Source organism: Trachurus japonicus, chromosome 16 (assembly GCF_045865225.1).
Source record: "Trachurus japonicus isolate A0001 chromosome 16, Traja_1.0".
Lineage (NCBI taxonomy): Eukaryota > Metazoa > Chordata > Actinopteri > Carangiformes > Carangidae > Trachurus > Trachurus japonicus.
In genome coordinates this window covers 17,519,208-17,546,235 of record NC_140922.1, presented here as the reverse complement: position 1 = coordinate 17,546,235, position 27,028 = coordinate 17,519,208, and the positions used below count along the sequence as shown (strand labels likewise).

The following is a 27,028-nucleotide window of genomic DNA, read 5'->3' as shown; positions in this document are numbered from 1 at the left end:
TCCGACCCGTGAACTCGTACCAGATCGAACTGGTATGACTTCACAGGAAGGAAAAACACAAAGTACGAGTTTCCTTGAACGCACCATGAGTTAGCAGCCCCCGCCCTTGTCAGGCATCAATTGGTCCTCGTGCTACGTCACCACATTCACGCGCATCCCTTGGCTGCACACACAGCCCTTCATGCCGTTCTCTCCCCTCATTGGATAACACTTGTATCCCACAAGGAAAATTTTCTCCTCGGGTTACAGCAGAGCAGAGTGACGGAGAGACTCGTGTTTAGGCTGAAATACTTCATGTAAGTGATTGCTGACGGAAAATAGGACTATTTAGGACTTATATTAACAAAAACATTCCACTGATATCTGCTTTAATTTCAGAATAAGTGTCACCAAAATAGTAATTTTAGTGTTTTTATAAAAGAGTCCCCTGTTAATAAAATTTGTTATACTTTCTTAATTTGATCTTCTTCATCTTTTTTGTGCCACTAATCCCCTTCTTTACAGATATCTCCAGTTATTAATTAATTCAATTGAAATAAATAAATTTGGCTTTATTTGGAAACCACGTCTCTGTCTCGTCTTAGTATACGAACTTGTGTTGTCTGTGAAAGTATTGAGGTCTTATTCAGAATTTCATAAGATATTTCCTGGGGTGAAACTCCCCAGGTGGCGTTGTTCGGGTCAGGTTCTGGTGGCCTCCAGCCACACATTCACCTCGCCACACACGGAATTTCAATAAGTGTACTGAGGATGTCAAGATAGCTTTGTTGAGATCATATTCCTACTTCATGGTACACAGCTCACCTGTGGTCAGATGGCATAGGCCTACTGATGCATTTCGAATCCTGCTTAATTAGGTGCCCAAGATGGACAAAGTCATATGTTTGTATCCTGTAATGTGCCCAATTTTCAGGCTATTCAAAGAAATTGTATAAAGATTTATGTGTCAACTTAGCCAGGCAGATAATGGGATCATTGCGGCCCTAGCTGTACCTGCACACATCGATACAAAATATTTGTCATGCTTCTGGAAACCAGTCCCATGTGTTTTAAAACCAAGTTGATGTATTTTTTTCTTGTATTGTCTGTGTCCTTGTATCCTTGTATTTTCTTTTATATAGCCTACTTTTTATGATGGACCCGAGTCTGTTATAAAGACATCTATCTAACCACTTTACACATGTGGTTTTTACCCTCACAGACTCCATGAAATAATCCCTCCTAAATATTTAGTGATGTGTTCAATTTTTCTTATAGTTTCATAGCAAAAGGGGGTGGCTCAACTCACGACCACGCCCACTAACTAAGGAGACAGGAAGTGTTCACTGTTGACTGACTGTGCCTGCAATGTGTCATCTTCTTGTTCGAGCATCTTTGGTTGTTTTGAAACCTGACACACTTGGATGCATTTTAAACTGAACATCCAAACATTAGATTCAGGGCGCTTAAGTAGCTTCCGGTGGAAATGCAGCATGACTTCAAACGTTAAGTTGTTGTGAAACAACGACTGAAACTGTAAAGAGAAAGGAGGGAGAGAGGTGAGTTGTATTTTCACGTCCAGTCCCAACACCAGCAGCACATTGAATGTTACAACAGGTCCAACTAATGATAACGACCACGTTTAAAACTGAAGCCACGTGCTACGTGCGAATTTACATCCACCAGCACAAACCTAATGTTGTATGTTGGAAACATCGAAATTGAGGGTGTAAAGTAAAACAGTTGGACAAAACTTCCCACTTCCGTGACAACTGAACTTGTTGAGCTGCAGGCGCGAGACAACCATCTACGTTACGTCAGAGAGGCGTCGGTCGAGTGAGTCGCTACATTTTTTTTTTTGGTGGAAATGAAACTGAATTGGCAACAAAACAGTAAAACCACGATGAAACGGATGTTGCTATCGATATTGAATAGCAGCACGTGGGCTCTTTTTTCTGACCAGCAATATCCTAAGTCAATGGTAAGAGTTTTAGGCTATGTGAAAAGGACTTAATTTCTTTTTGATACAACTTCTTGGTCCTCAGCAGCAGCAAACACCATGGCAGAAAATACCACGGAGGAAAACCCCTCAGCAGAAGGTAGGATATGTGTACAGTTGTTACGTTCATCACAGGTAAAATCAGAGACAGAGAGTGAGACCAATTTCCAGCTGAACCAGGGGAGGATAGTTTCCAAAGACTTATCTTAAATCGTAAAAAAAAAAAAAAAAAAAAAAAGTAGCCTATTCAGTTTTTGTTTTTTTTAAATTTCATTTGCTCCACTTTTTTAATGAAATCAATCCTGATGCTTGTTATTTCCAAACAAAATGCCCCCTGTCATGTGTGTGTCCCTTTTTCCTCAGGGCACTTTGTGGACAAATACCAACATGACCTGATCCGTGGAGTGACTGAAACTGCACCAATTTTGAAAGCACTTCTCTCATGTGATGTTATCAGCAAAAGAACTTATGGTGAAATCATGTCAGTCCGTGGATCTGTGCAGAAGATGCGAGCACTCATATCTGGGCCTTTGCAGTCCAGTGGAATTGAAGGAAAAAAGATTTTCTTCAACATCCTTGAAACATATGAGCCACGTCTAATGGGTCATCTGAGGATACAGGAGCATGAGAACACTACAAAAGTGAGTAAATCTTTAGTTTTATAACATGTAAGTTATTTGTATACAGTTGTACATGATGAAGGCTTTTATTTCGAGACTTAGTGAATAAGCAAAGGCGTAAATTAAATGTAAAGAGATCATCATTAAAAAATGAGGGGTGGGAATCATTCATATCTTGAAGACATTTTTCTCCATCACTTTGGCAAACTGCTTCCTTGACAGCTCTGTTGAAATGTGATAACCTCGAAGGCTCAAGTCTTAAATGCATGCTTGTGGCCAGATCAATGAAACCATTAGCTTAAATATTGTTGCTCAGTGTAAAAGGAAGAGAGTCACCCTGGATAAGTTAGTAAAGAGGTGCTGGCAATGGAATAATTGAAAAAAGTAGAGAAATGCTGCACACACCGCTCCAAGTGCAGAACAGTTATTCTTTGTCAAGTCTTGACAAAGGCTTGTAGCTGAAATGTTGTCAGTGTGTGCTCAGTGACTAAAACCCCCAGATCCTAGTAGTCATTCTATCACTGATCTTAGTTTTCTGTTATATCCAGGATATCTCGTAATTTCCAGTCCATCATTAATATCCTGTAGACACTGTATAATGCATCCTTTAATTTTTCCAGGAGAGAGAGCTCACTGAAATACTGAATAAACTGAGTCCTGAGGAACTTGCTGAATTCAAATTTCTCCTTGAACTTGAGAAAGGTTTTACACTCAGCTCAATGCATCAGTCAACAAGAGCACATGAACTGGTGGAGCTGATGGTTAAGAAGTATCAACAAGGATGTGTAAATGTGACCAGATGGATTTTAAAGAAGATGCACTGGACCGATCTGACAGAGAGTTCAGACGTCAGCTCACAAACCAAAGGTGAGGCAATGAAGTCAGAAACATGGAAAAAGAAAGACCAAACTGCAGTGCAATAATAAAATATAAAAATACTGGGGCATTTTTTCCACGAATGTTACATTTTATTTTATTTTTGATTTTATCATTTTGATTTTCATATTTTGTTTTGTAAATTCTCATGAAGCCTGTTGATAAATAAGTTATGGGTAGGTTTTATTTGATATTTCTTTCATCTCTTCAGGCAAACACCATTTGCATAAACAGCAGACTGCACTGACGCAGAGAGTAAGTAATGTCACATCAATCTGACTTTACACACTGCAGATTTAATTATGAAAAAAAAAATCATACAAACAAAACATCTGTTTTCTGTGAGCATAGTCCTGGCAGGACAGTTTTGACATAGCTCCAACCATGCAATAAAATATAAAATTATGAACTTGTTTTGGTTGAAGATAATAGAAGCTAATCTGGGTGGTGTAATCCACATTTCTGAGATGTGAAATGTGAACAAAAACATCTTGAGTCTTGTTGAATTTCACTTTTGCCTCCTGAACCATTCCTTTGTATTTACCAGGTAGAAATGATGGTGTCTGATATTGAGCTGCTTTTAGAAACACTGGCTGATTTGGATGTGAAGGAGCTCAGGAACTTCAATCGGGTCCTACAGAGTCAAGTTCAGTGTCTCAGACCTCACTCAAACATCCCATGGAGTCTGTTTATGATGGCAGACCTGCAGGACACAATATTTTTAATGGTGCTGACTGCTGGTCAAGGGTCTTTGGAGATGGCCAAGAAAGTTTTAAAGGAGATAAACAGGACGGATCTGGTGCTGAAGCTGTTTGACAGAAGCTCAGGACCCACAAGTAAGACAAAGACTAAACTCGTGTCAGTCACAAAACTGATACATGATGTGTTTTGATTTTCATTTCCTTTTTTAAATTTCTCCTCAGAGAAACACCCAGGGGATGAACATCTGTCTGCATTGATCCACAATGTGAGTAACACAACATCTGTCTGTCCATGTGAAGATTGGATATCTCTCAATAACGGTGTTACAATTTGAATATCAAAATATCAATTGTGAAAATAATGTAATGTAAGATCAGTGAGGTGGCTAACTTTAGTTTTTGGCAGCACAGGGACAGAGTTACAGCATGAAAATACAGATAATTTATAAAGAGACACATTAATCACATGAGTGACATTAAGGTTTAAGGAAAAACTAATCAACCTCTGTTCTAACAGACATACGGTAACTAAATGTATGTAAATGTAATGTAATGACTAAGAGCAGGCAAAAAGATCAATCTCTCTTTTTCTGAGTATAGACACAAAATGTTTGCTTGAAGACATGCTTGCCTATTTCTTTTTGTAAGGTGGCCTTGGGTGACCTGAAAGGCGCCTCCAAATAAAATGTATTATTATTATTATTGATTTTCTTTCAGGTGGCAACAATGGTGGCTGTTGAAGAGGTGGTTTTGGAAACACTGACTCTTTTGAAAGATGGGGATCTCGAGAGATTCAAGTGGTTCCTGCAGCTCACTTGCTTCCACAAGGGTTTTCCGTACATCTCCTGGAGACGACTGGAGAGGGCAGACCTGGTGGATGCGATGGTGGAGATGTGTGGCATTCAGTCTGTGGAGGTGACCAGTGATAATTTAAAGAGAATGAACAGGACTGATCTGGTGCAGAGGCTGTTGGAGATCAGCTCGGGACTCAAAGGTGAGATTAAGTTGACAATATCAATATGTTATAATGAATAAATATATGGGGCTACAAAATTTTTGAAAGTAGGAGGGAATGTGTTTCCAACTCTAAATTACCAGTAATGTGCAAATGTGAGTGTGTGTGCATTGTTTGGCTCTTGATGTCAGTCCTGAAAGATAGACCTGATCAGAGTGTACCCTGCCTTTGCCCTGTGTCAGCCGGGGTTGGGTCCTGCTGCTTCCTGACCATGCACAGAAACATGGTATAGAAGACAATGGATGGATGGGAATGTGTTTCCTTTACAATACACACAGACAGACAGAGAGAGAGAGAGAGAGAGAGAGAGGGAGAGATCGTTTTAAGTACTCATATGATTACCATTGGTGTTATATGTGTTGCAGCTTCTGGATCAACAACTGAAGTATCTGGTGTGAAAACAACAGAGGGAGGTAGGTACCTTAAATAAGCGATCCGGTCGTTTTGGCTAACTTCCTGTCAGCCGATGGAGTTAGCAGTCCCCGCCCTCGTCCCTACGTCACCACATTCACGCGCATCCCTTGGCTGCACACACAGAGAGGACCGCCCCTTTATGCTGTTCTCTCTCCTCATTGGATAAAGGTTGTAGGATACAAGGAAAGTTTTCTCCTCGGCTTACAGCAGAGCAGAGTGACTGACAGACCCGTGTTTCAGACCAAACACTCTATATAAGTGATTGCTGTCGGAAGATATAACTATTTAAGACTTATATTAACACAAACATTCCGCTTACTTCTGCTTTAATAAAAAATTAAGACACAGATGTCATGAGTTGAACTGAATCATGTTGAAAGAGGGTGAACTGAATCTGTCCCTCAAAGTCCTGCAGTTACTGTCATTTACATCTCAGAGTATGAACCTTTAACACAGAGTTTAACAGCAAATGTGTCATCATGTTGACATCCAGGTGAAACAGTGATTTGATGCTGTTGGTATTAAGTAAGATTTTCTGTTGATATCAAACAGTCTGACTTTGTCTGATGTGAAATCAATCATTCCTGAATCTTGTCATGTTTCCTTTTTCCTCAGAGAAAGATGAACGCTGCTCTGCTCTGGTCCAGAAAGTGGGTTCATTCACATTAATTAATATCTGGTTTTAGTTAATTATTCATTTCGCATTAATAGACATGATAAATTCTTCACAATGTAATAAGATAAAAGTACTAAAAGGAATGGAATAGTGGTTACTGTATATACTATACTGTACACATGCATTTCAAAGATACAGTTACTAAAGTACAGAGTCTTTGACCTGTCAATAAAAAATTGTTGTTCTATCCTTTGGATTCCCCAGGAAGAAAAGTTGGTGTCCATTATTGAGCTGCTTTTACAAACACTGGCTGATTTCAATGACGGAGAGCTCAGAGACTTCAAGAAGGTCTTCCTCAGACAAATTCACCATAACAGAAGTCACTCAGATGTCCCATGGATCCTGCTCAGGATGGCAGACCTGCAGGAAACAGTGTTTCTAATGGTGCAGACTGTTGGTGAAGAGTCTGTGGAGAGAACTGAGAAGATTTTAGAGGAAATGAAGAGGACTGATCTGGTACAGAGGCTGTTTGACAGAAGCGTAGGAACCACAAGTAAGACAATAAAGACATGATATAAATTACAAATGATGTTATACATACTGTTTACAACGTAGAGGAGAAGTCAAATTACATGGGACAAAAGTCATAGTGTTTTATGGCCAATGTAAAATGTCATGAATAAATAATAAGAGAGAGACATCATCTTACATAAATATGTAAAGAAGAATGGGGGAAAATTTGAGAATAATTTAGTGTTGATCTCTCTGCCTTGTTTCTGTTCAGTTGTCAGTCACTAATGTGTCATATTTATTTCTCTTCACTGTAGAGAAACTCTCTGTAGATGAACGCTGCTCTGCTCTGATCCAGAAAGTGAGTAAAGTCACATCTGTTTGATTTCATACAACAAAGTTTTATTCAATAGATGCAGGTTGAAAATGATGATGAAGATTTTATCTTATGATACAACTCAGACTTATGATTTACTCATAAGTCATAAAACAATACATATACAACAAAAATACAGCACTTAGGTAAAAAAGGGCTCAGCTATAGAGCAAGTAAAATAAAAATTCTGATAAATCTAACAGAAAAACAGGGTCACCGACACCCACAACACACATCCATGACACGTTTACCACTGAGGATGAGATGAGGAAACAGCAGGCAGACGTTTCTCTCTAACTTTTACAGTAAAGAGAAGATTCATCCATTAATATCACTTGTTTATTTTCACTTGTTTATGTGCAGCAGAGAAGATGATGTGGAAGTGAAAATGAACCAGAACAAATAAACCATAAACCAGAACCATAAACAATACCATGTGTTTCAAACCTGATACACATCTTATACATCTACACAAACAATGATACAATTTGGACATTTGTAATTGTCCAAGTGGATTAAATGTCCTATGATTATATTCATGTTTCCAGGTGGCTACAGTGGCAGCTGTTAAACATCTGCTTCTGGAAAACCTGAAGGATTTGAGTGTTGAGGAGCTTCAGAGATTCAAGGAAGTCCTGCAGTTGATTCCCTCCCCATGGGGAACTCCAGTCAGCTCATGGATGTTGAGCAGCAGTGACAACAGTGCAGATGTAGTGGATGTGATAATGGAGACCTACAGCCAACAGTCTGTGGAAGTGACCAAGAAGGTTTTCATGAAGATAAACAGGACTGATCTGGTTCAGAGGCTGTCAGAGACCAGCTCAGGGCCTGAAGGTAAGACGCAACAGAAGACAGAAAACTGTTTCATTTAATAAAATGCACGTGTCCTAAAAATATATATAATAAATTGTTTTCCTTTTCTTTTTTTCTGGATAATGGTTTTAAACCCCTGTTTGTTTTCTTATTTCTTTGATGCATTGGTGATGTGCTCTGGTCCCGTTTTCTTGCTGTCTATAAGCCCATGCAGGCTGGGCATACAGAAGTATGCATGACACAATAATAAAAAGTCATTCATTCATTCATATATTGAAAAATTGTTTTTTCTCTTCAGAGAAACGTGGTGGTGATGAATATTGCACTGCACTGTTTGAAAGAGTGAGTCTGACTTTACTGATTCCAGTTTTCCTTCAGTAGAAACAAGAATATGGTATGTTTAGAACAGGTGGTATTAATCAATCATAGGAATTAAAGGTTGAAAAGAGCAATTGTTTGTTTTGATGTTGCTAAAGAAAAGTACTTATTTTTGTAAAGAAACAAAGATATTCATGATCATTACAAGAGATATCACCAAGGTTGTCACTGAGTGAACTTTCACACAAAAAAAACAACCTTTGAACAACCACATGTGTAAAACACTGACGACAATGAAATACAAATGAATAAGAAATCTGTAACTGTCCCAGACAAGAACTTACACAAAATGTTTTCTTTACATTTTCAGGTAGCAGCAAAAGATGCTGTGAAACATGTTCTTTTGGAAACACTGAAAAGTTTTACTCTGGAGGATTTCAACAAATTCAAGTGGCTGCTGCAGTTCACGTCCTTTCAGAGGGGTCTTTCACAAATCCCACAGAGGGAACTGATGGGAGCAGACAGAGCAGAAATGGTGGATCTGATGGTAGAGAGGTTTGGTCAACAGCCTATGGAGGTGATCAGGGAGGTGTTGACGGACATGAACAGGACTGATCTGCTGCAGAGTCTGTCAGAGTCCAGCTTACAACTCAAAGGTGAGACAGAAAACAAATAACATATAAGTCTGTGTTAATAATTAGATATACAGGGACACATCATTATAACAAAAAGTAAATGTGTTTCAGTTCAAATTTAATCAAAGAGAGAATTAGACTCAGCCTTTTTCACCCTCTTTGATGGAAAAAAATCAAATGAGGGGAGCAAAATATTGTGAAAATGAATATCTCATTATTATATTTCCATAGACTTGTATCAGCTCATGTTTGCGAGAATGTTTATTATATTAACATTTTACAAATATTTGTTTAAAATTCTTTAGAATTGATTCCTTCAGACTTCATCCATGATGTCGTGTTCAATTTTCAAATATTATTATTGTTTCATTAATTAGAACTGATAAAATTAATATTTGCTTTGATAATTAATCCTCACTGTTGTGTTTTATTCAGAAGGAACTAAATTGACAGTTGTTACACTTGTTTCTCTGATTAAAAACAAATGTCTTTCTCCTCAGAGAAACATCTGACTTCGCTGCTCCAGAAAGTGAGTAATTTCACATGAGACACACCACACAGCTTTAACTGAACAGTTACACAGTGAAACTCATCCTCATCATGGCTGCTATAAATAACTAATACATATAATATATATATTCACTGAATGAGATACATAAATGTCTCCTGATGACTTTGAATCCAGCAGGATTTAAACATGACATCAGTGAAGGAGAAACTTCTGGCAACATTAGAAGATTTAAATTATCAAGAGTTCAGAGAATTCAAGTCGGTCCTGCAGCAGAGTGAAACAACAATTGATCCTCTAATAAAACACAAAAACCAAATGACGTCGGCACAAAGAGTTGATGTAGTGGAGCTGATGGTGCAGACGTGCGGTGAACGGTCTGTGGAGGTGACCAGGGAGATTTTAAAGAAAATGAACAGGAGTGATCTGGTGCTGATGCTGCCAGAGACCAGCTCAGGATCCACAGGTAAAATCTGTGAGAAGAAAACCAAACTCTGACCCAAATTGTTTTATGCATCATGATCATTTCAAATGTTGTTGTGCTTTAACAAGGAGATTCAAGGAGCTTGGAGGTTGAGGGCTGTGGAAGCACTACGGTAATTTCTTTCTTTTATTAATTAATTAATTAATTTTCAATCATTCATTCTTATCTAGACAACAGCTGACTTTTCTGACTGTCCTCTGCAGCAGGAATCCAGCGACTGGACTAAAGTTGAACCTGAGGTGAACAGTACAGAAGCAGATGAGGCTTCAACTTACAGGTAAAAACAAGTTAAAAACTGCAGCTCAGCAACTGGAGCAGTAGGAAGAAGTTCAGCTTGGTTCATGGGATGTTTTCACAGGAGGAAAACTAGAATCTCTCTCAGTGCTGTTACTGCTTCTAGCAAATCAACAGGACAAGTAAACTGACAATGTTACATTTGACTCTGAATAAAGTCCAGGCAGATTATTCTCACTGTGTCTCTAATATAGAGTTTGATGCACAAACACAAACTGACCTGTTTGGTCTGATTTAGTCTACAGTCTGAGGCAGGACGCTTTGAGTGCAGTGTCTCTGCTTTACGCTGGGTCTGTAAGGAGAAGGTCAGCCTCCAGTACCAGTTTAACTCTTGGGAGGACCACATGGAGAGGATGGAGAGCAGGCAGTACATGCCTGCAGGACCTCTGATGAACATCACAGTGGATGCTGGGAGGTTGGATGAAGTCTACCTGCCACACTGGATCTGCATAGGTCAGTGGACTTTGTACATCTCTCACTGCACAAGAGAACAACAACTCTGCTGCAGTCGGTTCCTCCTCACTGTGTGTGTTTGTGTTTTGTGCAGATGACGACCCAACAGTAAAAGACAACTTTGCAGTTCTGCACATAGATGAGTGTGGAGATGTTGTGGAAAAAGTATCTGAGGTCACACCGTCCCATGTCAAGTTGGCTGAACCAGTTTTTTCTCCAAGAGCCGTCCTGGTGAAAGCCGGCCTTCCTGTGAAAACTAGATGTCACATATTAATATACTATAAACCCAGGTTACCAGCCCTGAAGCTGCATGTCTACGTGATCCCAAAAGATCCTGCTCTACAAAAGGTTACTGAATATTTTACTTTACTTTTTAAGATCAATGACAGCAAAGTCCTTAAAGTGCCAGTGTGACACAACAATGTCTTTAGCATTTGAAAGAAAAACACAGACTGACAGACCATAATAATATTGATTCAGCACAACAGATACTCTATGATCAATTAAAAGTAAGATGTATGTAAATGTGTTATAAAAATACAACAGAGATATTTCAGCAGTAACTCGGAATAATTTCAAAAGTTTATGTTGATATTAGAAATTACATAGAAGAACATTAAACATGTTTAGTTCACTGTAAGGTCCTTTAATGCTACTAGACAGGTTCCTTTGGGAACATTATAATATAACATTTCTTCAATGATGAAATAATTATAACATAAATCAATATGACTCTCATCTCATATGTGGCTTCTCCAACCTCTTTCCTCATAATCACTTCTGCATGAGTGTAATTAAACATGGTTAAAATGTTTTCAACATATTGTGGCCTTTTCTAAAATTTTATTCTCATAGCATGACTTTTTTTTAAATGTCAGTTTTTTTTCTCCAATTGAAACCATAATACTGTCCTGTAAAAACTTATATTGCTTCTTCATGAATGTCCCGAAAAACCCAAATGACTGAAGCAGTTTCTCTTTATGCTGTGTTTTTTACAGACAGTGGACCAAAAGGAAATCTCCTACCGATATGAAATAATCAGAAAGTCAGACCCTGACAAGTCTCTGAAGATGAAGCAGGGTTTCACTCTCACAGCAGACATTAAAACAGCAAAAATTCATCCAGAGGTACAGTTTGCCCTGCGTGTCAGCAGTCAATGAATACATGAACATGGTGAACTGTGGTTCAGATGTCAAAGGAACCATAACCCAGTGCTGAAGGAGCAATGTGGCCACATAAACATCCGACCATAGAAACATGTAAATGTCAACAAGAACAATAACTGCTGTAGAAATGAAACGAATATGGCTGCACTATATGAATCTGTCAGTGCCATATGTAGTTATAACATGGGCATATGTGCCTTTGTTTTGTGATCCTGGTTAGATTGGTTCATGAGGTACAGAGTGAGTCATCGTAGCAGAATAACTGTATGACCTCCTATGGATCTAATAGTGATGTATTGTACACCAAAAATATGACAATATAAAATAGTGTAAAATAACGATCATAGTGCAGTGATAGACACTCGCATACAAAGATACATTGTGTATTTGGTGTCCTTTTGTTTTGCATTGTTGAACTTCTCCTTCTAACTCTTTTATGGTGTGATGTTTTTACACAGGAACTGACCTTGAGACATGAGAGCAGTCCAAATTTCTTTGAAGTGTTTATTAAGAATCCAGACAGAGACTTCTACCTTACACTCTCGCAGTTTTCTACAAATGAACAAGTGTGGAGATGTGAACTACAAAAAGGTCAGTGGCTGTTAAATAATATTAGCTGCACCACATGTATTTTTTTTATTTTTGTCTTGTAACAAATGTGTTTATGTATTTACTTGCCACGTCATTGAATTCAATCAATCAATCAATCAATCAATCAATCAATCAATCAATCAATCAATCAATCAATCAATATCCTTTATTTAACCAGGTAAAAACTCATTGAGATTTAAAACCTCTTTTCCAAGAGTGACCTGGCCAAGACAGTGGGATTACATGATTACACAATGCAATCACAAGATCCGATTGAGCTCAGTTCCCTGTCTTTTATAATTGACTTGAATTCCCCCAAAGTTACAAGATGTGTCAATTTCAAGTCCTTCTGCACATTGGTCCAGGTAGACGGGGCAGAAAATTTAAAAGCCTTTTTGCCCAGTTCCGTTCTGACTCTCAGGACCTGCATCTGTATAGACGAATTCGGAGAACGTTTTGTGTATGCCGCCATCTTGCGGCGGCGCCATTGCTGCGGTGACATGTGTCAGTCATAGTAAACTGATTCTCTATGACAGCATCATAAATAGGCTGCATTTGTGATGTTTAGTGCCCCCCAGTAACTGATTAAGGTATCTTACATGAATACCAATATTCATTTAGTAATTAATCATTTGTTTGAGCGATTAGCAGGAAAGATTAGAGTAACAGGGAGATAAGAGACTGTATCATAAACGATATAACATACCGGTACGTTATGCGTGCTGACGTTAGCAAGCCAGCAGCGGGATATTTAATCATGTGGACAGGCTACATGAATAAGATTATAAAAACAACAACAACTTTTGCTTTGTTTTAGATATTCAAGAATATTTTATTGACCAGCTGGCCTCCGATGATCAGAAAAAACGTCAATTACAGGTCTCTGATTTATGGTCAAAATTACCTGAGCTCCGGATGGCTCGGACATATTTTACACCGGCTTTTAGACGACCATGATCACATCATATTGAAGGGATCAGTGAGACATTCACAGACTGTCCACACGATGTGAAGGTAACGGTGAGAAGGGAGGGTAGCCAGGTTGTACAGGTCAGCTGTGACTGCATCGCTGGCGGCTGCTGCTGCTGCTGCTGCTGCTGCTGCTGCTCACTGTACGTAACGTTACGGTCTAAACACGGACACTCCTCCTGAAGTAATAGGCCGGGAGCCAGGTCCACCCCTCAGGATGTTTTTTGCTACCTTTTTTTCACTATTATTTCTTGTTATCCCATACATTGGGCCATCACAAGTTGATAACCTCCACCCCCAGCAAGGATCCGTTTGGCCCCAGGGGCCAAAAAACCCCCTTTTTGGGAAAAGCTTCTGGCGAAATGATGTAATGGCATATATTAGGGTACTGCAACTGCATACATGGTCAGATAACTCTGAAATTGTGCATGGTGTATCCTGACACATAGGGGAAACTATCAGAATAATATTCTGGGGCTTACTGCCTTCCTATTTTCAAATATCATCCTCAGTTTATCCCAAAAGACAAAAAAATGTGTTTCCGCCTGACAAATTGTCATCAAATGTAATCACTTTTAAGCATTTATTATACATATCACTGCCTAAGATGGATATGAAAAACTTCCCATATTTGTAAGCTTCAATTTAAGCCCAAGATGACCTTTCTATCTAGAAGATTACACCTGCTATGACCAAAGTCTTCCAGTGTCCTACCTCAAAATCAGAGAAAACGGAACTTTCAGCATTAGCATTCCAAATGGGATTAAGCATGATTTCTTGTACATAAACTGTATCTTAAACAAGATTGGAGGCTTTAGTTATAGGCTACTACTATACTATCTGAAGTTAATTACATGAAAAGTGAATAATGTTACACCCCCAGGTGGACCAGGGTATCAGGGTACAATATAAAAATAAATGCTAACCGATTTACACACACCAACACACTTACCAACCGACACACTTTAACCAACCAACTAGTCTATGGGCCAGACCAGATTTTGGTACCACTCAGAGTGGCAAAATCTAGTAACATTTTTTGAAAAGGTACATGTCCATAGATGATATTTTGGTATGATAACCCATCCTAAGTGGTAGCTTTATGACAGTTATCAGCTCATAAAGTTATCAACCCCCTGCAATAAATAGGCCTCTAAACGCAGGGGGCATATCTTGTTTTGTGCTCATTTTCAGACCTTTACTCATATGTTATGAGGGCATGTTTGGTAGAATTTTAAAGTGTACAATCCCAGCTTTCATTAAGACCTAGTTTTGGGCCTATCTATAAAAAATATAAAGGTCACACATGGTCAAAGGTCAATCTATCTCAACAACTATTTTTCCACTATTTTCGCCTAAACTGTAGTCTTTTTTATAGCACTGTGAAATGTAAGAACAGCACTGACACAAATAACAAAAACTGAAATACTCACAGGACTGTAACAATTCAGGAAATGTATAATCTTCCCATAATTTCCTACTATGAGGGATGATTATGGGTCTTAAAGTGGAACACGGGCCCAGGCGAGAATTGTCAATAAATGCTTATTCCTCTGTATTTCTCAAAGAGTTTTAAAGTTTTCTATATATCTTTGCCCTAATTATCACCATCATCATGATTATAGTCCAGAGTTAAGGCAATTTATTCATCCTCCTCCATCCTCTGATTTGTGCATGTTTGCGTATTTCTGCATCTACTCCTCCCAATATTTTGCACGTTCTGGCAGGAACGCCATATTCATTAAGGCAAACACGGTAAATGGATTGCACGTGCAATTTTGACCGTTTGAGAGATGCAATCCTCGGTGCGCCCGGTTAGTAGATCAGCTTCAGCATGTGTTTGCATGTACAATCAAGTTTGCATGCACAAACATGTTTTTATACACACAAACCTTTAGTAGATCCGGCCCATAATCAGAAGTTAGTGCTTATATAGTAGTTCTGTACACTGAACATAGGAGTGGTTAAGAGCTTTTCACAGTGATTGACCACAAGTCATTGACCATTGGGGGGGCACACAGGGTGGCCAATCAGGTTTTAGGGGGGGGGCAGGTGCCCCTCCATGCCACCATGGCAGACCCGCCCCTGGGTGAGGCAGGAGAAGTCTGGAAGCCTACAGGTCTTTGTATGTGGTTGAAGGGTCTGATGTTGCTGAGTCAAGGCCAAATTTACCCCCAGGGGACAGTAAAGTATATATCTACAGTATATAATAATAATTTTATTTGTAGAGCACCTTTCAAAACAAAGTTACAAGGTGCTTATATGCAGTATCTATCTAACTATCTATCTATCAACCAGGAGTTGTTGAAAGTCAACCAGTGTGGTTGTGTTGGTCACTGTAGCATGTACAGCAACTCCCAAGCTGATCCCACAAGAGTTCAATTGGGTTGAGGTCTAGACCAGTCATACCTGTGACTGACACACACATGGCAACACTTTGAGCTCAGTACAAGAGTGAATACCCACAGGAGGATATTGCAGGGGATTTTGGCATTTTTGGGGGGCGCTACCCACTCATCCTGACATCCCAACTCTTCTTAAAGAAATGAAAACCTCAACCTGCGTGCTTGATCCCATTCCATCTAGCTTCTGTCTCCCCATCATTGCTCCTCTCATCACTTCAATTATCAACACCTCCCTCACCTCGGGCTTTGTCCCTCCTTCAATGAAGCTGTTGTCACCCCCATCTTGAAGAAACCTGGCCTCAGTCCCAACATCAACGTCAATTTCAAACCTTCCATTTTTCTCTAAAATACTTGAACATGTCATTTATGCACAACTGAAAGCCCATCTCAGCTAACAACCTATTTGAACCATTTCAATTCCATAGACTAACCCTAACCCTAACATACAGGCAGCTCTTAAATCACCAATGACATCCTCCTCGCCTCAGACTCCGACCACCTCACCATCCTCATCCTTCTCGACCTCACCGCAGCATTCGACACCATCAGTCACTCCATCCTCCTCTCCTGTCTTTCCTCCACCCTAAACATCACTGGAACCGCACTCTCTTGAATTCAGTCATATCTGCTCCTCCACTGTCCCCCTGTCCCAAGGTGTCCCCCAGAGTTCAGGGCTTGGTCCCCTCCTCTTCATCCTGTACTAACATCATCCATCGTCATCGTCCATTTGCCATTTACATCCAGCTTTACAAAATCCATCACTACCAGCCACACCACTCTCATCTCCTGCCTCAACAATATTAAATCATGGATGCAACACAACTTTCTGAAACTTAACTATGACAAATCAGATATTCTTCATTGATCCCAAATCTCTCACAAAATCCACGGACAACTTCACCCTTTCCATTGACAACATCTCCCTAACTCCCTTCCTCTCACATCCCGTTGGAATTTCCTTTGACAGCACCCTCTCCAATGATCGTTACATCACCCAGATAGTCCAGACTGCCTTCTTTCACTTAAAAAACATTGCCTGATTTCGTCCCTCCCTTCGTCCTAACCCTCTCTGCTGCTGAAACCTTTATACGCCTTCGTCACCACCAGACTTGATTACTGCAACAGCATCTTTTATGGCCTCTCATCCAGAACCCTCAATAAACTCCAGTATATCCAGAATTCTGCTGCCTACCTGCTCACTCATACTTGTCCCCATGACCACATCACCCCCGTCCTCCAAAACCTTCACTGGCATCCTGTTTCTTACCGTATACAGTTTAAAATCCTTCTTCTCACATTTAAAGCACTCCATAACCTGACTTCCTCCTACCTCACTGACCTCCTCGACCCCCACCCTCCTAACCGCTGCCTCCACTCCTTCGATGCCAACATCCTGTACTACCCCCCATGACCAAGCAACAGGGCCGCTGCCCCCTCCCTCTGGAACTCTCTCCCCAAATCCATCTGCAACTGCACCGACCTGTCCACCTCTAAGACCCTTATCAAAGTCTTTGAAGCGCTCAAAGCACTTTTACACAGTAACGGTGGTGGTAAGCTACAATTGTAGCCACAGCTGTCCTGGGGCAGACTGACAGATGTGTGGCTGCCAATGTGCACCAAACAGCCCCCCTGACCACCACCAAACATTCATACACATCACACGAGGCAAGGTGGATAAGATATCTACGTTACGACAGCGGGTGGGATGGGGCGGGATTCGAACCTCTGGTTATTGGACGACCCACTCTACCTCCTTAGCCACTGTCATCCCAATATTAAATATAATTTAAAATATTAATATAAAATACAACACCAGCTGTATGTGAAATGATTGACTGAAATAACATTTAAAAAATTTTTTTGAGTTGTTTATATTTAGACATGCTTGTGTCAGAAACTTTGGTCTTGTTTTTGTACTGTGCGTACTGCATAGCTATATGTTATTAATTGAAAACCCCAATAAAAAGAGGAGGCCACAGACTATGAAGGAGAATGTGAGAGCCAAGAAAGAGTTATAGAGAGTTTATATTCTATTCTGTTACATTGTAATAAGGCTTTTCTCAAGTTAACATGTCTTATATTTGTGGTGCTGAAAAGATGAAACAGCAGCTGTAGGGTGGGCAGAGCATTCCATGCCAGTAACCACTGGCGGTAATTCTTAAAAATGGCTGCCACAGTCATCAGAATTAAAATTTGCAGTGGCCCAATATCCACATTCATCAAACATATATTCAGCAATCATATCACCAAATTTGATGCTTTTATCACAAAATGAACAATTGTCAAGCTATGTCGTCCCACTATAAGGTTAATTGAGCCACCTAGAAAGTATGAACAAAGTTAGCTAAGCAAATAAATTACATCATACTGTATCTGATCAAGGCAATCCCAATATGTATTGAAAACAGATATATGTCTAGAAAGGCTATTTATAACTAATTTATCAATTATTATTTAAAGAGCTAGGATGCTCAAACCTACAAAGCCACATATTTTGGACTGATGATGATGATGATTAGGGTAAAGATGTAAAAAGAGTGCATAAAAATGTGCAAACTGCAAACATGCACAAATCAGAGGATGGAGGAGGATGAATAAACTGCCTTAACTCTGGACTATAATCATGATGATGGTGATAATTAGGGCAAAGATATATAGAAAACTTTAAAACTCTTTGAGAAATACAGAGGAATAAGCATTTATTGACAATTCTCGCCTGGGCCCGTGTTCCACTTTAAGACCCATAATCATCCCTCATAGTAGGAAATTATGGGAAGATTATACATTTCCTGAATTGTTACAGTCCTGTGAGTATTTCAGTTTTTGTTATTTGTGTCAGTGCTGTTCTTACATTTCACAGTGCTATAAAAAAGACTACAGTTTAGGCGAAAATAGTGGAAAAATAGTTGTTGAGATAGATTGACCTTTGACCATGTGACCTTTATATTTTTTATAGATAGGCCCAAAACTAGGTCTTAATGAAAGCTGGGATTGTACACTTTAAAATTCTACCAAACATGCCCTCATAACATATGAGTAAAGGTCTGAAAATGAGCACAAAACAAGATATTCCCCCTGCGTTTAGAGGCCTATTTATTGCAGGGGGTTGATAACTTTATGAGCTGATAACTGTCATAAAGCTACCACTTAGGATGGGTTATCATACCAAAATATCATCTATATGGACATGTACCTTTTCAAAAAATGTTACTAGATTTTGCCACTCTGAGTGGTACCAAAATCTGGTCTGGCCCATAGACTAGTTGGTTGGTTAAAGTGTGTCGGTTGGTAAGTGTGTTGGTGTGTGTAAATCGGTTAGCATTTATTTTTATATTGTACCCTGATACCCTGGTCCACCTGGGGGTGTAACATTATTCACTTTTCATGTAATTAACTTCAGATAGTATAGTAGTAGCCTATAACTAAAGCCTCCAATCTTGTTTAAGATACAGTTTATGTACAAGAAATCATGCTTAATCCCATTTGGAATGCTAATGCTGAAAGTTCCGTTTTCTCTGATTTTGAGGTAGGACACTGGAAGACTTTGGTCATAGCAGGTGTAATCTTCTAGATAGAAAGGTCATCTTGGGCTTAAATTGAAGCTTACAAATATGGGAAGTTTTTCATATCCATCTTAGGCAGTGATATGTATAATAAATGCTTAAAAGTGATCACATTTGATGACAATTTGTCAGGCGGAAACACATTTTTTTGTCTTTTGGGATAAACTGAGGATGATATTTGAAAATAGGAAGGCAGTAAGCCCCAGAATATTATTCTGATAGTTTCCCCTATGTGTCAGGATACACCATGCACAATTTCAGAGTTATCTGACCATGTATGCAGTTGCAGTACCCTAATATATGCCATTACATCATTTCGCCAGAAGCTTTTCCCAAAAAGGGGGTTTTTTGGCCCCTGGGGCCAAACGGATCCTTGCTGGGGGTGGAGGTTATCAACTTGTGATGGCCCAATGTATGGGATAACAAGAAATAATAGTGAAAAAAAGGTAGCAAAAAACATCCTGAGGGGTGGACCTGGCTCCCGGCCTATAAGGGGCTGTGTTTTGCTGATATTAGAGCAGTCGAGGACGGCACATGTCCTCCCATCCTTCCTGGACATGTTCGCAGAAGAGAAAGGGAAGAGAAAAGGTCCACTTGCATTCAAATGCCCGCTTCGCGCACAGAGCCAACAGCTGCCTGACTGTGGCTATTTTCGAAACCGCATACTACCGTACTGCCTACTACATACTGCGTTATATGTACTGTATACTGCATACTGAATGTGGGATTCAGTATGCTACTTGAGCAGACCGACGCTGTTATCATCGCAGTATGCAGTATACGAGTTTCCCAGAATGCATTTCACGGCAACCGGTAGCAGTAGCTGTAAACAGGCTAAAAGCTGTTTTGTTTCTCGCTCTAGCGCTGTAATTATGTAACTTTATTAAGTTTTAATATTTTTTCATGCGAGAAAGTAACTGTTAAGACCCCAAATATACGGCCAGTTTATCCAAATGACGGCTGTTTAAAAGTTTGCTCCGATGTTTTTCGGAGAAGTGAAGCTCCGCAGCGACCGGGACATCACAGAGGCAGCAGCCCGGCTCCTGACGTGCTCGGCCGGCCAGCACTACGACGTCATTCCGGAGGAGAAAACGGTCGCTAATTAACTTACCCGTAGGTTTTTAAAGGTTTACCACCGGCTGGTTAAATTATTTTCAGGAGATAAATGTCGGTCTCATTGATGAAATCTCAATTGTGGCAGTAGCATTAGTTTGTTTGAATGTAAAGTGAAGCTTCTTGTGTGTAAGCAGCGCTGCCTCGGGGCTCTGGAGCCTAACGTTATGTACAGAAATCACCACATTTACAAAAAATAAATAAATATTTTACAATGAACCGATCAGTCTGCATTAAGTTTTATTTTATTAAACTGTAGTTACGGTACACGGCTACACTACCGTCTTTGGTTACGCTCTGGTTACGTTAGGACGTCAGGGGAGCATTGCATTGTGGGATACAGTAGGCGATGTAGACTGGTCAGATGCATACTGGAGATATTTTCCGAATCAGTACGACATCCGGGAACTTTTCGCATACTGCAGATTTTGCTTTTGTTCGCATACTGCATACTACATACTACATTTTGGCCAAATCAGTACGTACTAGCAGTATAGTATGCGGTTTCGAATACAGCCTGTGAGTTGTCACCGCAGTAATGGCGGCCGTTCGATTTCCGGTGACGTCGCCGAATCAGTATAGTTCGGAGGTTGTTCTGGAGAAATAAACCCCGACAGGTTGTATGGAACCCCGACGCGAAGCGGAGGGGTTTCATACAACATGAAGGGGTTTATTTCTCCAGAACAACCGACCAACTATACATTATCCCGCTTAGAACACGGCCTACAACTAAATCATTCAATAATGTAACACAAAATAATGATAAAAAGAGATTTTATTCATGTAAAATTAGACCGTTGCTCGGGACGCCGCTCTGACCAGCGCAGCACAGAAAAGAGAAACTATGCAGGATATTTACTTTATGTTTCATTTTTACCGTCATTAAATAGCTTCGGACTAATAGTGATGTTAGATAAACGACTTGTAACCTGTTACAGGGAGAGTGGAGGCTCCTAAGTTATTTCCACATCGTGGCTGAAAAGTAAACTTGCATCAGAACCTCTGACCGTGTCACAGCTCCTCTCCTCTCTGTAGCTCCGCGACACAAACGCACCCCATAATCTCTTGTTTATGACAGATACGACTACACACAATACACGTAACGTGTATGGTAATCCATCGATCCACTGATTGATTATCAAAGGCTTCAAATGCACGAACGGGAGGAGGCTCAGCAAAACAGCCGCCGTGACCGGACATGCAGAGTCGGCCGTTGCTATGGAGTCCCTAGCAACGGTCCGCTCAGCGGTGGTCTATCGAGAAATAAACACCGCAGAATATTGGTGATTGACCAATCAGAATCGAGTATTCAAGAGAGCCGTGTTCTAAATGATAATAAATGGGCAGCCAGAAACCCATACATGTCCAAGTATACGTACTGACATCAGTTGTGGCGCTGGAGTCACAACTTCACTCCACCTGCGTTTTTATTGGTGCACACATCTACCTGGTGTATTCTAATTAAAACTAGAAAATTTCCTCTGGGGAAATTTTGAATGGGCCTCGGGGCTACTGCCGGTTTTGCCATCTCTGTCAACATGGGAATCAAACCCACGATCTTAAGGTCAAGACAGAGCTGATCAGACAGACACATGATCATCTTTCTATAAGCACTGATATGGAGGAGCTGTAACCACATTAGGTTAACTGTGTGTGTGTGTGTGTGTGTGTAATCACATGAAGTTACCTGTGTGTGACAGTAGACGTTTGTTAAACTCCAATGATTGGTCTTTTTCGCTCTTTTTTTTTCGCCCGTCCCATTGACTTCAATGCAAAATTTTGAGCAGTTTTTCGCGACTTACGTCGCGAAAAATTTGTAAACTGTTGAGAAAAGTAATAGCATACCGATCCCAATCAAACCGCACATTTTGATATATAATTTGTCCTGCAAATATATAATTTGTCCCTGTCCTGGGACCAGTGCCCGGTGCGATTGCCCGTGGCCCTAATAATAACTAGGAAAAAATCCACACAATAACCAAAAATCCACACAATAACAGTAGCTATTTCATAGCTGTTGGGACCAGTGCCCGGTGCGATTGCCCGTGGCCCATGAAGAGAAGTGCCTCTCTGCTGCCAGCTGCAGCGTTACATTAATCAAAAAGGGTTGAAATACAGTGAGAAAGCCCTTTATCTATCATTCTAATTTTATTTTACTGAAATGCATTGTTATTGGACCTTTTGATGTGATTACAGTTCCTTAGTACCGATCAATCATCCATTGTTTTGTTCTACACTCTGTTTCAGATGACTATCCAAGCTCTGGTAATTTAGAAGGTAAGAAACTGAACATAATGAGCATTGAGAAGAATTTCACCTTAGACCTCAGTTGAAATCCACCCTCTCACCTGCTGTGGTGTTTTTTAGGTAGAAGATATATGATGTCTCTGGTTGCAGTCTAAACAGACAATTGTAGGATAGAAAAAAGGCACAGGTGGGGGAATCAATTATGTAATCACAGGAGGAGACCACAGGAAGACAGGACACTGAACTTCAAAATAAAACTGCAACTAAGGACAAACCATGACAAAGAGTACATTTACTAACCTGAAAGACCGTGAAATAAATTGATGTGCTTGTTGTGTGTTTGGTAGAACAGCAGAGAACAAGCCACTATTTAACACTTTCCATCAATTTGTTCCAGCTGCAGGACCCTCACCTGGAGAAGCTGGTGGAGATGCAGTGGCAGAAGGTGGATGCTCAGGTATGAGGTTCACTCAATAAATGTCTTCAACAAAATCTTACTAATGTCTCATTTCCTTCATGATTGGACATTGACAATGATACATTAGCTTTTTTTCACCTGCAATTTGATGGGAATATTGATACCTTTACCATGTGTTAAAGCAGAAGTAAGTGGTCCGGTCGTTTTCGCTAATGCTGCGTTCCAGGCAGGCTTTTGAAATCGTAAATTACAGCTTCAAGTCACAACTTACGACTTTGTAGCGTTCCAGGCAACCCACTCGTGTTTTTCCGACCTGTTTTACTGGTGAAAGTCACTATAACGGCCACTCGTAACTTCCGACCGGTGAACTCGTACCAGATCAAACTGGTATGACTTCACGGTCGGAAAAATACGAGTTTCCTTGAACGCACCATAACAGTCCTCGTCCCTACGTCACCACATTCACGGCCTCCCTTGGCTGCACACACAGCCCTGCATGCCGTTCTCTCTCCTCATTGGATAAAAACTGTAGGATACGATAAATGTTTTCTCCTCGACTCAGAGCAGAGCAGAGTGACTGACAGACCCGTGTTTCGGTCCAAACACTCTATGTAGGTGATTGCTGTCGGAAGATATAACTATTTAAGACTTATATTAACACAAATATATCACTTACTTCTGCTTTAAGCAAAGATGGTTTCATTTTCAGTGGCTGCCCTCAGAAGTTCAGTCAGTGAGACTTTACTACAGGCAAGAGCACGTTCATTAATCTGCCCCCGTAGCCCTCAGGGAAAGATGCAGCTAGTTTCTCTGTCCTGTCCAGTTGTGACCGTGGATCGTGTGTGTCCCTCGCTCACTGGCCTTGTCCCACATGGTGTCCTCTCTTCTGTTTGGCTCATGAGGTCTTTTTCACAAAGAAATAAACCAAACAGGTCTTTTAAAGGGACAACAAGGAGTTTTGGAAAGCAAAGTTTTCACACTACATTTACCATGAGCCTCCGCGCGCACGGTGAAATTCTTGGACCGGCGCAAGACGGACGTCTTGCCAAGAATGTTTTCATTCATCAAGAATGAAAGTCGGAGGTTCGAAGACGATCACATACCATTGTAGTTCCCACCATAATCGGCGATTCAGCGGCGTTGTTATCATGACCCGCGGGGCAGCATCCGCGAAACCGAAAATAAGGAAACACTGGTCGGCTCACCCAACATTTCCACCATTAATTAAAATAACAAATTAACGATAGAGACAAAACAATATATTTATCGAAAATGGAGCCATTAACAAGACGGGTAGCGGAGATTCATCCACATTAATGTGAGACTTTTTTATAACCAAATAGAAACTCCTCGTTGTCCCTTTAAAGTTTTAACTAATTTCTATTTTCTAAGACTTTTATTGATCCCACTTAATGGAAATTTACTTGTTACAGCAGCAGAAGTAAAAAAAAAGAAAAGCAAGGTGAAAATAAAAAGTCATCCTTACAGTTTTGTGCAAATTATTTAAGAAATATACCGTATATGTACAGTGTTAAATCCATAACTATCCATAATTTGTTTTGTTCTACACTCTGTTTCAGATGACTACCAGAGCTCTGGTAATTTAAAAGGTAAGAAAAACCTAATGAGAAGGAATGCTGTGGGGTTTTTTTAGGTAGAAGAAATTCACTTGTAATGTCTGTCATGTTGGGTGATGTCTGTGGTTGCAGCCTAAGAGGATATCAGACATCACTGGGACTATTGAGTGTCCATGTCTTTTGTTTAGTCACACATTTCAAACAGTTGAACGAGGGCTGCTACTTGCTGTAGTATTCTTGAAGTCATCTGCAGTAGTTCTGTTTTCATTATGGAGTCTATTAATAGAACAAAGCATTTATCACGCAATTATCATGTCATGTGTTATAGCTGCACAACAAGGTAGGTACACTGCAAAAATAATAATTTCACAGCCAACGTGACCTACAGTCAGCATCATGTGTCCTTTTAATACATGGAAGCCATGGTCCGTGGCAGCTAGAGACACTTTCACAGGTTTGCTCAAATCATTTTCAAACTCACTTACTTGTATGTAGCCTACAATGCTGAGAAAAATGACACCAGAAGCCATGAGCTGAATTTGATCTGGTTCATTACAGCTGATACTGATATTTAGGATTGACTAGGGAATAGGGATGTTATGTAACTAGGAAAAGACTCTTGAGCCACCAGAAAGGTGATCACACCCCGGCCCCGACAAAACTGCCCTGCACTTATACACGATCCGGCCGCGGGTCTTTTTTTTAATCACAATGACAGATGAGAGATTTATTTGTGTTTCATGTGTGGGTTTATGATTGTTTTGTAAGTCTGAACAGAGATTATATTTTTTGGTCAGACATTAATTCACTCATCAGTTACATTGTCTGTTCTTCTCAGTGGATGAATGCCTGCCTGAACTGATCCAGAAAGTGAGTAATGTTACATCGGTTTGACCTGATACAATGCAGCTTTCATTTTAATGGGATGCCGGAAATGATTCATTATTTAAAATTATGATGCAAACCAATCTTATGGTTATATTGGGTCTCACATACCAGTTATTATGCATCTGGGAGAGCTGTTCAGTTGTAACATTAAAACTGCATTTGCATCTCTTTATTTTCTTTCATTGAATTCACCAGGCAACAATCAGCGGTCAATCAAAGGTTCGAGAGAGGCTTTTGCACACACTGGTGCGTTTGAAAGAGGAAGAGTTCAAAACATTCAAATGGCACCTGGAGGAAAGTGACATCCCAAAAAGCCAACTGGAAAACTCAGACATGTTAGACGTGGTGGATCTGATAGTACAGACCCACAACCAGCAGTCTGTGGAGGTGACCAAGAGCATCTACAAGAAGATAAACAGGAATGATCTGGTGGAGTTGTTGTCAGAGACCAGCTCGTGATCCACAGGTACACCATGAAACCATACAAACAAACAAACAAACAAGACAAAAACATACAGAAGATACTCATCATCACAGCACACCCTCAGGCCTGTGATGAATCTGTCTGATCATCTGAGACCGATAATAATTTAGACGATTAATCAGACGTGCACTGATCTGGCACAAAGAGCGTGTGTGTATTTCCCCCACATTCATTAAGACCGAAGAACTGAACTGTCTATTAATTTCCATGTCTGGTCCAGCCACAAATAAAACACTTCATGTCTTCTTCATTCCTTTTTCCACTTCTCTATAGCAGCAATTATCACAATCATCTATCTTAACATATACATAACTGCCCACCCCCATCCCCAAACTTTAACTCCCTGAACCTAACCATAACCCTATCCAACAACTATATAAACATAGTAAACATGGTCATTAAACATTGATAAATATTTATTAGGATCTGATGTTTTGTCATGTCCATACTCTTCAGAAGATCACCACTCATGAACAGCGTCCACTGATCCAGGAAGTGACACATCTCTACAGAGACTTCAGACAGACCACAACACAGTGTATATCCAACAGCTATTAGCTGAAAATCAACCTCACATGGGGGCAGCTGCAGCTCAGGTGTAGAGCAGGTTGTGTGTTTACGTAAGATGATCATTTTTACTCCATTTTATTTACTCATGTCAGTCAAGAAACTAAGCAATTAGTTAACATGTATAATTATGTTGGAATAATTAATTTAAAACCAAATGTTTAAGAAACATAAAATTGAATTCACCATGTTAAAAAAAGTGCCTGGCCACAACAATAATTGTGTGACTTTTGCTTTGTTACTAATATGAACTGTTGCACAGTGTGAGCACAAAAGTGTCAAACACAGGTTCACTTTTTCTATTCTTTATGCGCAAATCTTTGCAACATTAAAACCTACATTGTATTTTACATTTGAATTATAAAAATGTTGAAATCTTGTCTTGGAGCTGTGTTGTGTGAAGTTTTCAGGTGGAGAAGGAAACTTACT

General features: G+C 40.0%; 1 protein-coding gene across 1 annotated transcript; it reads left to right on the top strand.

Moving 5' to 3' along the window:
- Positions 1-1,840: 1,840 nt before the first annotated feature.
- Positions 1,841-27,003, top strand: LOC146972261 (uncharacterized). The gene is made up of 28 exons (XM_085802549.1): positions 1,841-2,078; positions 2,342-2,634; positions 3,222-3,490; positions 3,678-3,729; positions 4,022-4,310; positions 4,398-4,441; positions 4,893-5,169; positions 5,556-5,603; positions 6,220-6,254; positions 6,485-6,773; positions 7,048-7,091; positions 7,655-7,940; positions 8,218-8,261; positions 8,608-8,893; positions 9,373-9,401; positions 9,561-9,846; positions 9,933-9,976; positions 10,068-10,141; positions 10,397-10,611; positions 10,706-10,959; positions 11,610-11,738; positions 12,236-12,368; positions 22,666-22,695; positions 23,063-23,122; positions 24,664-24,693; positions 25,499-25,530; positions 25,744-26,014; positions 26,489-27,003. The coding sequence occupies exons 1-27, from the start codon at positions 2,039-2,041 to the stop codon at positions 26,005-26,007; spliced, it is 3,876 nt and encodes a 1,291-aa protein (XP_085658675.1). The 5' UTR covers positions 1,841-2,038; the 3' UTR covers positions 26,008-26,014; positions 26,489-27,003.
- Positions 27,004-27,028: the final 25 nt, after the last annotated feature.

Bases quoted from the DNA above. Each gene is read 5' to 3' on its own strand.
- LOC146972261 (XM_085802549.1), top strand. From the start codon at position 2,039: ATGGCAGAAAATACCACGGAGGAAAACCCCTCAGCAGAAG. The intron at 9,847-9,932 runs GTAAAATCTGTG...TGCTTTAACAAG, and splicing joins GACCAGCTCAGGATCCACAG to GAGATTCAAGGAGCTTGGAG. The intron at 12,369-22,665 runs GTCAGTGGCTGT...ACTCTGTTTCAG, and splicing joins GAGATGTGAACTACAAAAAG to ATGACTATCCAAGCTCTGGT.